Here is a 12,063-nt window from a genome sequence, read left to right as displayed (position 1 = left end):
GAAGGAGCCAGCGTAGAGGTGCCGCGCACGAACCCCACGGGCTCCGCCCCTGCAACCCGGCGACACTGGTCCAAGGGCCCCCATGTGGTAAGTAAGATAAAGAATCCAGGAATTAAGAAACCAGCGACGTAGCGACGAGAAAATGAGGGAGCCCTCCAATCTAGAAGCCAGAGACCAGAACGTTTCTTTAGACTTGGAAAAGAGGGAGGTGCTGATGGGCTCAGGCCAGCACTATTGAAAAGAGGACGTTACAAGCATTTGTTATCCGTTCCTCAGGAATTGACAGGGAGCGCATTCCCATTTTAACTCAGGCGCCCCCACCACCTCACAAGCAGCCACGGCCACACTCCATGATATGACGTTTTCCACCATTGTTGTAACGTCGCCATCAGAAAGGAAGGGGAGCCCGGATGCGCGTAGCGTCCCAGCGCCCGCGATTCTACCACACATCAGTAGAAACATACGGTGACATTGAAAAATTAGCAAGAAATGATTTTTCCCTTTTCTTTCACGGGGGGGGGGGGAAAATATGAGATATACCCTGACCACCCTCGACAATGTTTTGACTACAGGCATTGGGAGCTCAGCCAGGAATTGCAAATGCCTTTTCGGACCTGCAGGACTGTGGGATACTGGAGTCGCCAGTCCCCCCTCCCTTCCTCCATTAGGCGCAGTGATCTTTGCTCCATTACGCTTGGTCACACAGCACTGTGCGTAAACTCGTGTATCATAGGCCTGGAGATTTTTTCAAATGCTTTGTCATTCAATTTCTGTAAAAGAGCTCTGATAGACACAGATTTCTCTCCATACAGTGATCGATCCAGTATCTCCGTTAGGTCCACGCGGAGCTCTTTGGATTTGGACTGCCATGGCCACCCGTTGCTTGATCAGAGTTCATGTGTTGGGCAAACAGGAAATGAAATATTAAAAGTTCGTGGGCTTTTCCTGTCTACCTGCCAGGCATCCGGATTTCAGATTGCTTTCCCGAAAGCGCTCACAGTGTGTCATCTGTGCGTATCCGCCCGGACCTAATATTGTGATTGCGGCACACTAACCTAATCCGAACATGGAACAATACTGATTCAGCGCTATCTCCTCTCATTTGGGCGGAGTACAGAAATCGGTTTAAAGAGCCCTTTATATTCGCTAATAAAGAGGCCTCGTTGTCATGTGGACGGGTGCAGGGTTAAATCAGTTTAACGCTGCTAAATTCGGTTTAAACGCATAGTGTAGACCAGGCCTTAGAAAGGAAACATGCATGAAAGTCACTCACACACACACACCCCTCTTTTTTTGGTACCAGCCACTGCAGTATTTAGGTGCTACTCACAGCACATCTTATTGTGTCACAATATATTCAGCAATTGAAAATACCAACTGCAGAATGGTGTATATAGAGTAGTGATGAGCACATTCCCTGAGGCTTTGAGGTTCTGACAAATATTCTATTTTTTAGCTGACTTTTTCCTCTCTGCACTATATACAGACTCAAATCTTTTAAATTCCTCTAACCCTTAAAGAGAAAAAAGAATATTAAAAGACTTTAAAATCCTTGAAGGTCTCATTCATTCAAAGAGTCCTCTCCTTTAGGATTAATTTTAAAGCAGCTTTTTAGAAGTTTTTCCCAATGGAGATATATGTGTGTATTATATTCACACACACATATTTAGAAGGTAAAAAGAACAAGAGTACTTGTGGCACCTTAGAGACTAACAAATTTATTTCAGCATGAGCTTTCATGAGGTACAGCTCACTTCTTCGGATGCACAAAAGCTCATGCTGAAATAAATTTGTTAGTCTCTAAGGTGCCACAAGTACTCCTGTTCTTTTTGTGGATACAGACTAACACGGCTGCTACTCTGATATTTAGAAGGTAACTACATGGGAAATTTTACCAGCATAATTATACTGATATAACTATTCATCCAGTTATACTAGTATGACTCAACAAATAGATGCTTTTATTCTGGAATAAGAGTGTCTTTTCCAAGTTTAGTTATCTTACACTGCTTCCAAAGAGACAAACTGTAAAAATGCCACTCTTACTCCAGAACAAGTGCTATCTCACAAGGGTGTAATTTGTAACATCATAAATAAAACAATTTTAAAAAAGCAAAAATGTCTGAAAACTTAAACTGAATAGTGACAGAACACAAACCTCAGTGATGATTGAACATGGTGATATTCTAAACAAAAACTCTCAACCATGCCTCTAGCTGTTTCCATTGCTTCACATTGACTCATCACTCTGAAGCTGAAATGTGTGTAATTTGGGGGTTATTGTGCATGGGTGGAGTTAAACTAGGAGATCTGCCTAGATTTGTGAAGACTGTGAAGAAGGGATGTGTGCTGCACTGAGGGTGTGTATGTGTTTGTGGTTACTGTGTCTTGTATTATTGATCTGTTTCTGGAGCATTATGCTGGGAGATTTGTGTTTATTTGTACCAGTGGCAATTTGATCAAGTAATCTATCATCTCCGCAGTATCCCGCATACAACCTGTGAAATTTTTGGATGCAAGTCCCATGGAGTAAAGGTGGTGATTGGCTGATTTGCCTTGGACTCCCAGCATAACATAGATACAAGGTCTCCTGTAGCTGCCGGAGGTGTCATCTGTAAATTCAGAATGGCAGAGAAAAGCAATAACAGAGCAGGAACCTCAGCAATGACTGAGGCCTGGTCTACACTAAGCGTTTAAACCGATTTTAGCAGCGTTAAACCGATTTAACGCTGTACCCGTCCACACAACGAGGCCCTTTATATCGATATAAAGGGCTCTTTAAATCAGTTTCTGTACTCCTCCCCAATGAGAGGAGTAGCACTAAAATTGATATTACCATATTGGATTATGGTTACTGTGGCCACAAATCGATGGTATTGGCCTCCGGGCGGTATCCCACAGCAATCTGAACAGGGATGCACTGGCCAGATAGACAGGAAAAGCCCCGCGAACTTTGGAATTTCATTTTCTGTTTGCCCAGCATGGAGCTCTGATCAGCACAGGTGACCATGCAGAGCTCATCAGCACAGGTAACAATGCAGTCTCCTGAGAATTGAAGAAGAGCTCCAGCATGGACCGCACAGGAGGTACTGGATCTGATCGCTATATGGGGAGAGGATTCTGTGCTAACAGAAACTCCGTTCCAAAAGATGAAATGAAAACATTTGAAAAAATTTCCAGGTGATGATGGAGAAAGGCCACATCAGGGAACTCCCAGTACAGTTGCTCGCTGTGAAAAGTTAACAGACAGCTCCAGACAGTCCCACCAGACCTAGAACCAAAGAAACAACGTGAAGGCTCGGACAGGGCCGATAAACAGGCCACTTCTACGCTACCTGCTTGCAATTCTAGGGGGTGGACCCACCGAGTGGGCCACCGCCACCCCTGTCTGGGATTGAGGAGGCAGGGTTGGAATCTCAAAGCCATGGCTGAGGATTCTGTGGACAGGAAAAAACGACGAGGAGACGAGATTTTCAGAGATCACACAGGCCTCACGTTGGCCCCATACAGCGCCAGGAGCTTTTTCTCACCCTGACGGAATATACCCTCCCAAGCCACTAGCCGAGACAGTTAACGCCATGGGAAGCGACCTCTGGTAAGTGGTACCTTTTGAAATACAAAACTATGGTTTAAGAACAAGCATTTTTTATTGAGTTGATTTGCCCTGATGACTTTGGATGCATTCACAACTCACGTAACAGTTACTGGAACAAGTCTGTAACATGCTGGGGAGAGCGGAAATCCTCCAGGACGATCTCCATGAAGTGCTCCTGGAGTACTCCAGAGCTTTCAGAAGTTGGGCAAGGCGCTTATTTCCGTCCACCATGGTTAGGAACACTTACCACGCTATGCAAGTAGCAAGGTAATTGGGATCATCTGCATAACAAAAGCAAGGCTTGCGTTTGTTCCGGTGATTGCTGGCATTCAAGAAACATCTTTCTTTATCATCGCTGTGTTATCCTCAGGAGAGTGATATCGTTTCATGGTGAACCTGGTTTGAATTTAGAATTTAAGTAACAACGTGAGCCGCCCTCTACAATAAACTTCATCTGGACAACAGATGGCCATTTCTACTGGCTTGTTTCTCCGTTGCTTAAAAGAAATACATTCCTGCACGTAGCAATCGGGGGCAGGAGGAGAGGGAGGGAATAGCGCGTGACTTTTACCGCGTTGGCATCCGATTTCCTCTGACTACCATGCCATGTGGTGGTGTGGGGGTAGAAGAGCGGCCAGAGTTGCAAGCAGTCTGATGACATATCCAATTGATACCAGCCATGTAGGGGGGAGAGTAAAGCGTCACCCCAACGAATTGGAGGCGGGGTGGTTTCTGCTGCTCTGCTGTTAACAGGAAAGAACGCATTCACTGAATAGATTTGCTGGTATGGGAACAGAAAGCAGCGCTGTAATATGGAAGGCTGCAGACCACGCCGAAGACATGGCTTCCATGGCCGCAATGCAAGCTGAAGTTCTATCCCCGGACCTGCCGTCTGTGAAGATTGTAACACCAGAGCCAGCAGGTACTCCAATATAAGATGCAATCAATGCGAACCTGTTTTTTTCCTTGCTTTTTTTCTAGTGAATGACATTGTGTTATGTCAAGGGTCAATAGATTTGTTGGGTTCACTTGTGGAAATGTGAGATACTAAACGCATATGTCTCATAAATACCTTAATCTTTTTAAATACTTCTCTCCCTTTTCCCTCCCTCTGCAGCTGCACAATTTTTCAGCCTCCCTATCCATCGCGAGGCTATCTCAGAAAGGGGGGAAAGAGAGGCAGACGAAATGTTCTCGGAAATCATGGAAGTGACCCGCAATAAGAACGGCTCATCTGAGTATGAGTGAACGAGGATTGTGGTATCACAATTTCAGGAAAGACGCAACTAAACGTGAGGAAGGGAGAGGACGACGTGAGGATAGGAGGACGCTCAGAAGAGAGGTGGCGGCAGAGATCAGAGGTGTAGGCAGGAAGATCACGGGAGCACGCTCGCGGCTGCTGCATGATCAAACTGATATCCTCGACGTCTGTGGAGCTCTCAGGAGGCAGCAGGGCACAGGTTCTGTCTGCAGCCCTGTGTAACCACCCCTCACAACATTACCATGTCTCTGCATGTCTCTTCCTCACCCAGAGGTTAAGAACGCGTGGGGGAAGCTTCGTGCACCGCCCACTCCACCCTGTGGATAGCCCAACAAAGGCTGTCACTTACATTGAATGTTTTTAGTGGCCTTTCTTCCTCCTATCCTCCTCCGAACCAACCCAGGATACCTTGTCAGTTCTCTCTCCTCTCTTTTAATGCACTTTTAATCAAAGATACATGATTTTTCACAAAAACAGTGACTTTATTTCCTTAAGCAAAGCTGTATCGAAGGAGAGGGGGGGGGTTGCTTACAGGGAATGAGTCAGTCGGGGAGGGGTTCTCAAGGGAGACACACAACGTCTACCGTTCACCTGGCCCGTGATGAAACTTGGTTTCAAAGCTCTGATGCGCACGCTTCCTGGTGTGCTCTGTTAATCGCCCTGGTGTCTGGCTGGCGTGTATTCCAGCGGCCAGGTATTTGCCTCAGCCTCCCACCCCCCCATAAAGGTCTCCCCTCGTGGCACCCCGTCTAGAACTCGCGCGTATCGGCGCGTTAAATCGATTGCTAGAGGATCGATATATATCAACTCTGATCTGGACGGGATTATCAATCCCAGAGCGCGCTTAGATCTATTCCGGAACTCCACCAAAACAAACGGAGTTCTGGAATCGACCCATGTGAACGAGCCCCGCACATCCCATATCCCGCGGGATGGTGTAGAGAAACGGAATGTATAACTCACCGATCCCTCCCAAATATTCGATAATCATGCTACGCTATATCTCGTAGCAGTTGCACCAAACATGCGTATTCATATAAATAACCTGGAGTTTTCAGCGAACGTGCTGTTGTATGACATGGCTCTTACTCTCACAGAGATTGTTGGAAGCACTCACAGCAAGTACTTAACCAACGCAAGCAAAACAAACACCTGAAGGTGAAGCATTGGTGGCTGAGCATCTGAACGATAGCATAAAATGGTGCCCGCCAGCCCAAGCACTTTCTAAAAAAAAGACGGCCAAGCATGCACAGTTCTACCAAAACCCATTCCTCCGAACACACCATTAGCTCACTGCCTGATGTTGATCGAACGACCTGCATAGAATGAACTACTGTCCCAGCCTATTTGTGAATATGGCTCATGAGCCGATGGCATTCAAGGATAGGGCTGGGATTCACCAAGGATAACTCACAGGAATTATTAACCCATCCACAATATGATCTATTTTGGTCTGGGAAGAAAATTCCCTTGCTACAGCGCATAAACAGAGTAGTTTCCTGAAGACAGGAAGGGTCAATGAACCCTTCCTGGCCATCCCATGGGATCGTTGAGAAACGTCCCTTTTATCCACCAGTGCCTGCGAGTACCATGACAAAAGTCAGCTCCCTATCGCGGTTACATATTCTGGGTTGCCCCGGGGCAATGATGGATTATGGGTTCCATCGTATCACCCACCATCAGTATTAGGGAACCCATTTGCCGCCAAGCCAGATCACTGATGACGCTGCACCGTTTCCAGAAGTCACAACCTTCGTCACAGCAGCTTAACGATTGTGCTTGGAACTTGCATCACAGCGCCCCCACAGTAATTTCCCCTTCACAATTGATTCCCGAAACTGACGGCAGCTGTCTGCATTGCAAAGCTTACCAGAAGGTTATCGCCACCACTTCTCCCTGAGGCTGCTCTCATCTTGTATTCTTGCATTTCAGGGCAGGAAAAGGCAAGTCACAAATTCATAAAGTGCCCTTACCACATGCGAAAGCTTTGCCACCCACTGGATCGTCCCACACCATGCAAACTATGCGGTACCCACCGTCTTGCTTGTTTCCTGGGGCCCCAATCGGCATTCCTATTTTGGCTAGAAACCTGCGCCCATTACCAGCAAGATCGCCATAAATTCGGCGGGCCAGCGGTTTGAGAAAATTCCGTGTCCATGTCCTCATCACTCTCATCACCGCTCTGCCATAGCCGCCTCCTCCTCGCCTGGGTTTGCAGGTCCCGGTTCAGCACAGACTGCACGAGAATGCGTGAGGTGTTTACAACATCCACGATTGCGGTATTGATCTGAGCAGGGTCCATGCTTGCCGTGCTATGGCATCTGCACAGTTCACCCGGGAAAAAAGGCGCGAAACGGTTGTCTGCTGCTTTCACAGAGGGAGGGGTGAGGCTGTACCCAGAACCACCCGCGACAATGTTTTTTGCCCAATCAGGCACTGGGCTCTCAACCCAGAATTCCAATGGGCGGGGGAGACTGCGGGAACTATGAGATTGCTACGGGATAGCTACCCACAGTGCCACGCTCCAGAAATTGACGCTAGCCTCGGACCATGACGCACACCGCCGAATTAATGTGCCTAGTGTGGCCACGTGCACTCGACTTTATACAATCTCTTTTACAAAACCGGTTTATTTAAAATCGGAATAATCCCGTAGTACAGCCATACCGAGCCTGGCGATAGTGTGAACAAGAACAGCTGCAGCTCCTGTGGCTGTTTCCATCCCTTCCAACCGATGATACAGACAACTCAGAGCAACACTTCCAGAGTCTTAATCCATAGAGAATGATGCTGGGGCGTTTTCCCGGCGCAGACAGGTCCTTACACAGGTCCTAGATCTAGTCCAGACAGGCCACGTTCTGGGAAACAATTTGCTGATCAGCAGAACTGGGCACAAGAGTTTCCACACCCCCCGCCCCCTTTTGATACGATATGGTGGTTCTGCCAGTGACACAGACTCTGCTCAGACCTTCATGGGGAGTCCCCCCCGCCCCCGGCTACAGACACCCCCTCATCCCGCAGTGCCACGGACCCCCCCCCGCGCCGAGTCCCGGATGCAGAGCACCGCCTCCATCCCAGACCCAGCATCCGCAGCCCCCACCCCCACCCCCGATCCCGGGCCGGTGAGGGGCGGGGGTGACGCACCCAGAGAGCCGCCTCCGACCAGTACGGCGCCGGCGAGGGCCCCGGCCGAGGCGCCGAAGATGTTGCGGGCGTCGCGGATGAGGTGCGGGGCGCGCTCCTGCAGGCAGGTGGCCGCCCCGATGTGATAGACGCCCAGGAAGCCGCAGCCGGCGAAGGAGAGGTTCCAGCCGCGCTCGCGGTCAAACATCTCTGCGCGCGAGGAAGGGCGGCGGAGCGAGGGGGTTGGTGCGCGGACTCGACAGCGGCCGGGTCACAATGAGGGGCCGCTTGCGTAGCCGCGCGGCGGCGGCTGACGCGACAGAACCGCTGGAGCAGGCAGCGCTCGCCGGCCGGTTACTTAAAGGGTCCCGGCGACAGCTGCGGGGAGCGGCCAGGATGGCACCAGGCGCCCCAGCCAATCAGCGAGGATATGCAAATAGCAGCTTCCCTCCCCTCCCCCCCAACCCTCTGGAGGTAACAGCGAGGTCTTGAGCTCCGCTCGCTGTCCTGCGCTGCCCCCGCCGGGCTCTGGGGCGAGGCGAGGTGACTGCAGCGCAGCGCGTCTGCGCGCTCCGCTCCCGTTCCGACGTGTTTGCCTCGGGCAGGCGTCTGTCCTGCCGCTTCACCCTGGCTCCCCCTGCCGCTGTCTGCACCTGCTGCAGCCACCAGCCTGCTGACATCCCTTCCCCCGCCCTTCAAGAGAACCACCAGCTTCTTCTCCACCCCCAGCAACCGGTGCACCTGTTCCACGCCTCCAGCCCGCCCCCTAGTCCTTCACTGTAGGGGGACCAGATAGAAAATGTGAAAGATTGGGGTGGAGGTAATAGGCACTTATATAAGAAAAAGCTCCAGATATCAGGACTGTCCCGATAAAGGCAGCAAAGAATGCTGTAGCACCTTATCGACTAACAGAAGTTTCGGAGCATGAGCTTTCGTGGGTAAATACCTGCTTCATCGGATGCACCCAACGAAGTAGGTAATCACCCACGAAAGCTCGTGCTTCAAAACGTCTGTTAGTCTATAAGGTGCCACAGGATTCTTTGCTGCTTTTACAGATCCAGACTAACACGGCTACCGCTCTGATACTTGTCCCTATAAAGTTGAGACATCTGGTTACCCTACCTCACTCTGTGCCTCCCTCTCACCCTGACCCATCCCCCCCCCCGAGATCTATGTGCTCCCTGACCCCAGGGGCTCCCTTCCTAAGTCCCCGCTCACTCTTTCCAAGCCCACCCACTGCCACTTATTTCCCTCACCCCACTGCAGCGCTCCTGTCCACTCACTTCCTGCTCCCCCTCCACACCCATCTACTCACTTCTTATCTCCATCTTCCTTCTGAGGCCACCCTCTCACCACTGCCCCCCTGCACTGAAAACTCCCTGCCTTCCACCCAGACAGACCCCTCAGCCCTGACCATTCCTACCTTTGTACAGTGCAGATTAGTGCTCAACCATTTTAAGTGTACAAATGGCTAGTTTTTAAGATCAGTTCTCTAGCAATTTTAGGTGAACAATATTTTGTTTAGTCTCTCTCTAGGGATCCAGTACATGCCTTTGTATGGGATATATTCCTTTTTATATCATCACTAAACAAAAAAGAGTTATGATGTTCTTAATTACTTGATTGTGGACTTGAGACTAAAATAATAAGAAAACCTTTTACAAATATCACTGAAGAATGACAGACTTTCACCACAAATTAATTCAGACAGGCAGGCAGAAAAGGGAATATTTGTATACAGGGAGAATTTATCAATGGTATTTATATCCAAGAAGGGTGTTTAATACTAGGTCTTTTTTCGTTATATTTCAGGGAAACAAAGTGACTAGACAGGTCTTGGGTCAAACTCTATAGAGGAGAATCATTTTGGTTTTCCCATCTGCCTGCTCATTTTCCTCAGAGGTTAGGGCTAGTTTTGCCTCTAAGGATAGTCCCAAGTACAGTGCCACCCCAACCCAGGAGCAGCTCTGGATTGGAGGATGCTTATGGGGGGTGGTGATTACTACCAAGCATAGTTCCTATAACTATGAGTAGGGCTGTACCAAATTCACAGCCATGAAAAAGAAGTCATGGGAAAGACTAGATTTCAGTCCATGAAATCTGGTATTGTGTGTGCTTTTACCCTATACCATACAGATTTCGGGGGGGGGGGGGGGTTTGAGGGTCAGAATACTGCCACCCTTCTGTGCTGTCTTCAAATCTAGGCAGCCGGAGAGTGGTGGCTCGTAGCTGGGCACCTAGCTCTAAAGGCAGTGCCCCACCCCCAGCAGCACAGAAGTAAGGGTGGCAATACCATACCATACCATCCTTACTTCTGCGCTGCTGCTGCTGGTTGTGGTAGTTCCCGGCCAGCAGCTGTTCTCCAGCTGTCCAGTTCTGAAGGTAGGGCTGCCACCAGCAGCAGCGCAGAAGTGAAGGTAACTGTACCGCAACCCCCACTACAATAACCTTGTGACCCTCCCACAACTCCTTTTTTTGGTTGGGACCTCTAAAAATTACCACACCATGAAATTTCAAATTTAAATAGCTGAAATCATGACTTTATTTTTAAAATCCCATGATCATGAAATTGATCAAAATTGAATTTGGTAGGGTATATATATGAATGAAGCCTTTAGTTTATAAACTCCCAAAAATATGTTTGATATGAACCAGTGAGAGATGAGTAGCTAAACTGAACCACCATTATAAATCCTGGTCTTCTAGTCTCACAAGCACATGCCCTTCCTTTGTTGTCAGCATTCATGTTATATTTGTGGGATCAGGCCTGCAACCCATTTACAGGAGGAAATCAATGGGATTGATCACATGAGTATGGATTGTAGGAACAGGGCCTTAGACTGTAAGTTAAGGCAAGAACTATGTACTTGCCTTGCGTGCTTACATTGCTGTATAATTTAATAATTATTCCAACATTGAAGCAAAGGCAGAAAACGAGAGTTATCCCAGAAAATATTTCCCCAAACCTCAGTCAATCCCAGGGGATCTCATACTTTTCCCAAATACATCTTCCCAGGGTAAGAAAGTGGGCATCTTTGCAAATTTGGGCTCATATGTCATATGAGGACACAGGACACTCTTCATTCTGGAAACAAAACTGCAGCAGCCAGCCAGCCTGCCTGCCTGAATGTTTTTCATTCAGGAGTATAGAACGAGTTCAATGGGAGTCATTGTTTCGTATGTCAGGCTTTTTGGGTCCAGATTAAGATATTTTAAAGACATAAGAAATATAAAAAGGAAGATTTTAACATTACTGAATCAGGTCCTTTATGTAACAAAGACTTAAAATGAACAGTCTTAAGACTCTGGTAGAACCTGGCTCAATCCAGGCTTACTCTTTTTGACTAAAGTAATCACTAATCTTCAGTATCTATGAGCAGTTGGAAACTTAAGCCTGATGAAGGCGTGATCCAATTACTTCAGGATACTAATCAATTCACAGTCTTGGCTGAATAAGTATGTACTATTTATATTGGAGTCAAAACCAGAGACCCTTACCTATGTTGTACTCATGAAATTCAATGGGAGTTTGCCTGCATAAGGGTTGAATAAGATCTCAGCTTTAGTCTGTCTTCTGTCATGTTAATATTTCAGTCTGATTTATTTTGCAGTATTTTAGTGGTCAGAAAGTATCTGCCAAGTAGACAGAACAGAATGCAATTACTCAGACTGGATTTTATCCAGGAAACCAAACTAAGTCCTTTTTACAAAAAGCATCATATGGGTTTTGGTGACCCCAAAAGACAGGTCAGGGCTTGGAAACCACAGTTCTACATTTCATCAAGGGCTCCCAGCAACATGTAGGAATAGTGCCATGATTCGCTATAGATTGCGGGAAAAGTGTTGCCTGTCCCCTCATCACAACTTCCTGCAGCATTTGGGGTGTTGCTGACTTGTTCTGAATCTATTTTGTTTATAATATCTCAAGAGATCATAATCCAAGGTCATGTAGCCACAGACCACATATGATAAAATAATTTAGAATGAAGTGGAGTCTTGGTACATGACTGGATATCCTAAGCACTATGGTCCTACAGATAATATAATCAATAAATGGAAATTTGGTATAGATTAGTAGTAAGGA

At 47.8% G+C, this 12,063-nt stretch overlaps 1 protein-coding gene across 1 annotated transcript in view; it reads right to left on the bottom strand.

The window, feature by feature from the left end:
* The window catches only part of LOC116825742 (1-acylglycerol-3-phosphate O-acyltransferase Pnpla3-like), a 35,705-nt gene extending 27,452 nt beyond the window's left edge, over positions 1 to 8,253 (bottom strand). Inside the window, exon 1 of the mRNA XM_032781987.2 lies at positions 8,001 to 8,253. Within this exon, the coding sequence (XP_032637878.1) occupies positions 8,001 to 8,187 (187 nt within the window). The 5' untranslated portion in view covers positions 8,188 to 8,253. The remainder of the gene's footprint in view (positions 1 to 8,000) is intronic.
* Between the last annotated feature and the right edge of the window lie 3,810 nt (positions 8,254 to 12,063).

This window comes from Chelonoidis abingdonii, chromosome 1, assembly GCF_003597395.2.
Source record: "Chelonoidis abingdonii isolate Lonesome George chromosome 1, CheloAbing_2.0, whole genome shotgun sequence".
NCBI classification, from domain to species: Eukaryota; Metazoa; Chordata; order Testudines; family Testudinidae; genus Chelonoidis; species Chelonoidis abingdonii.
Note: the sequence above shows the minus strand (reverse complement) of the source record. Positions and strands in the feature narration are given on the sequence as shown.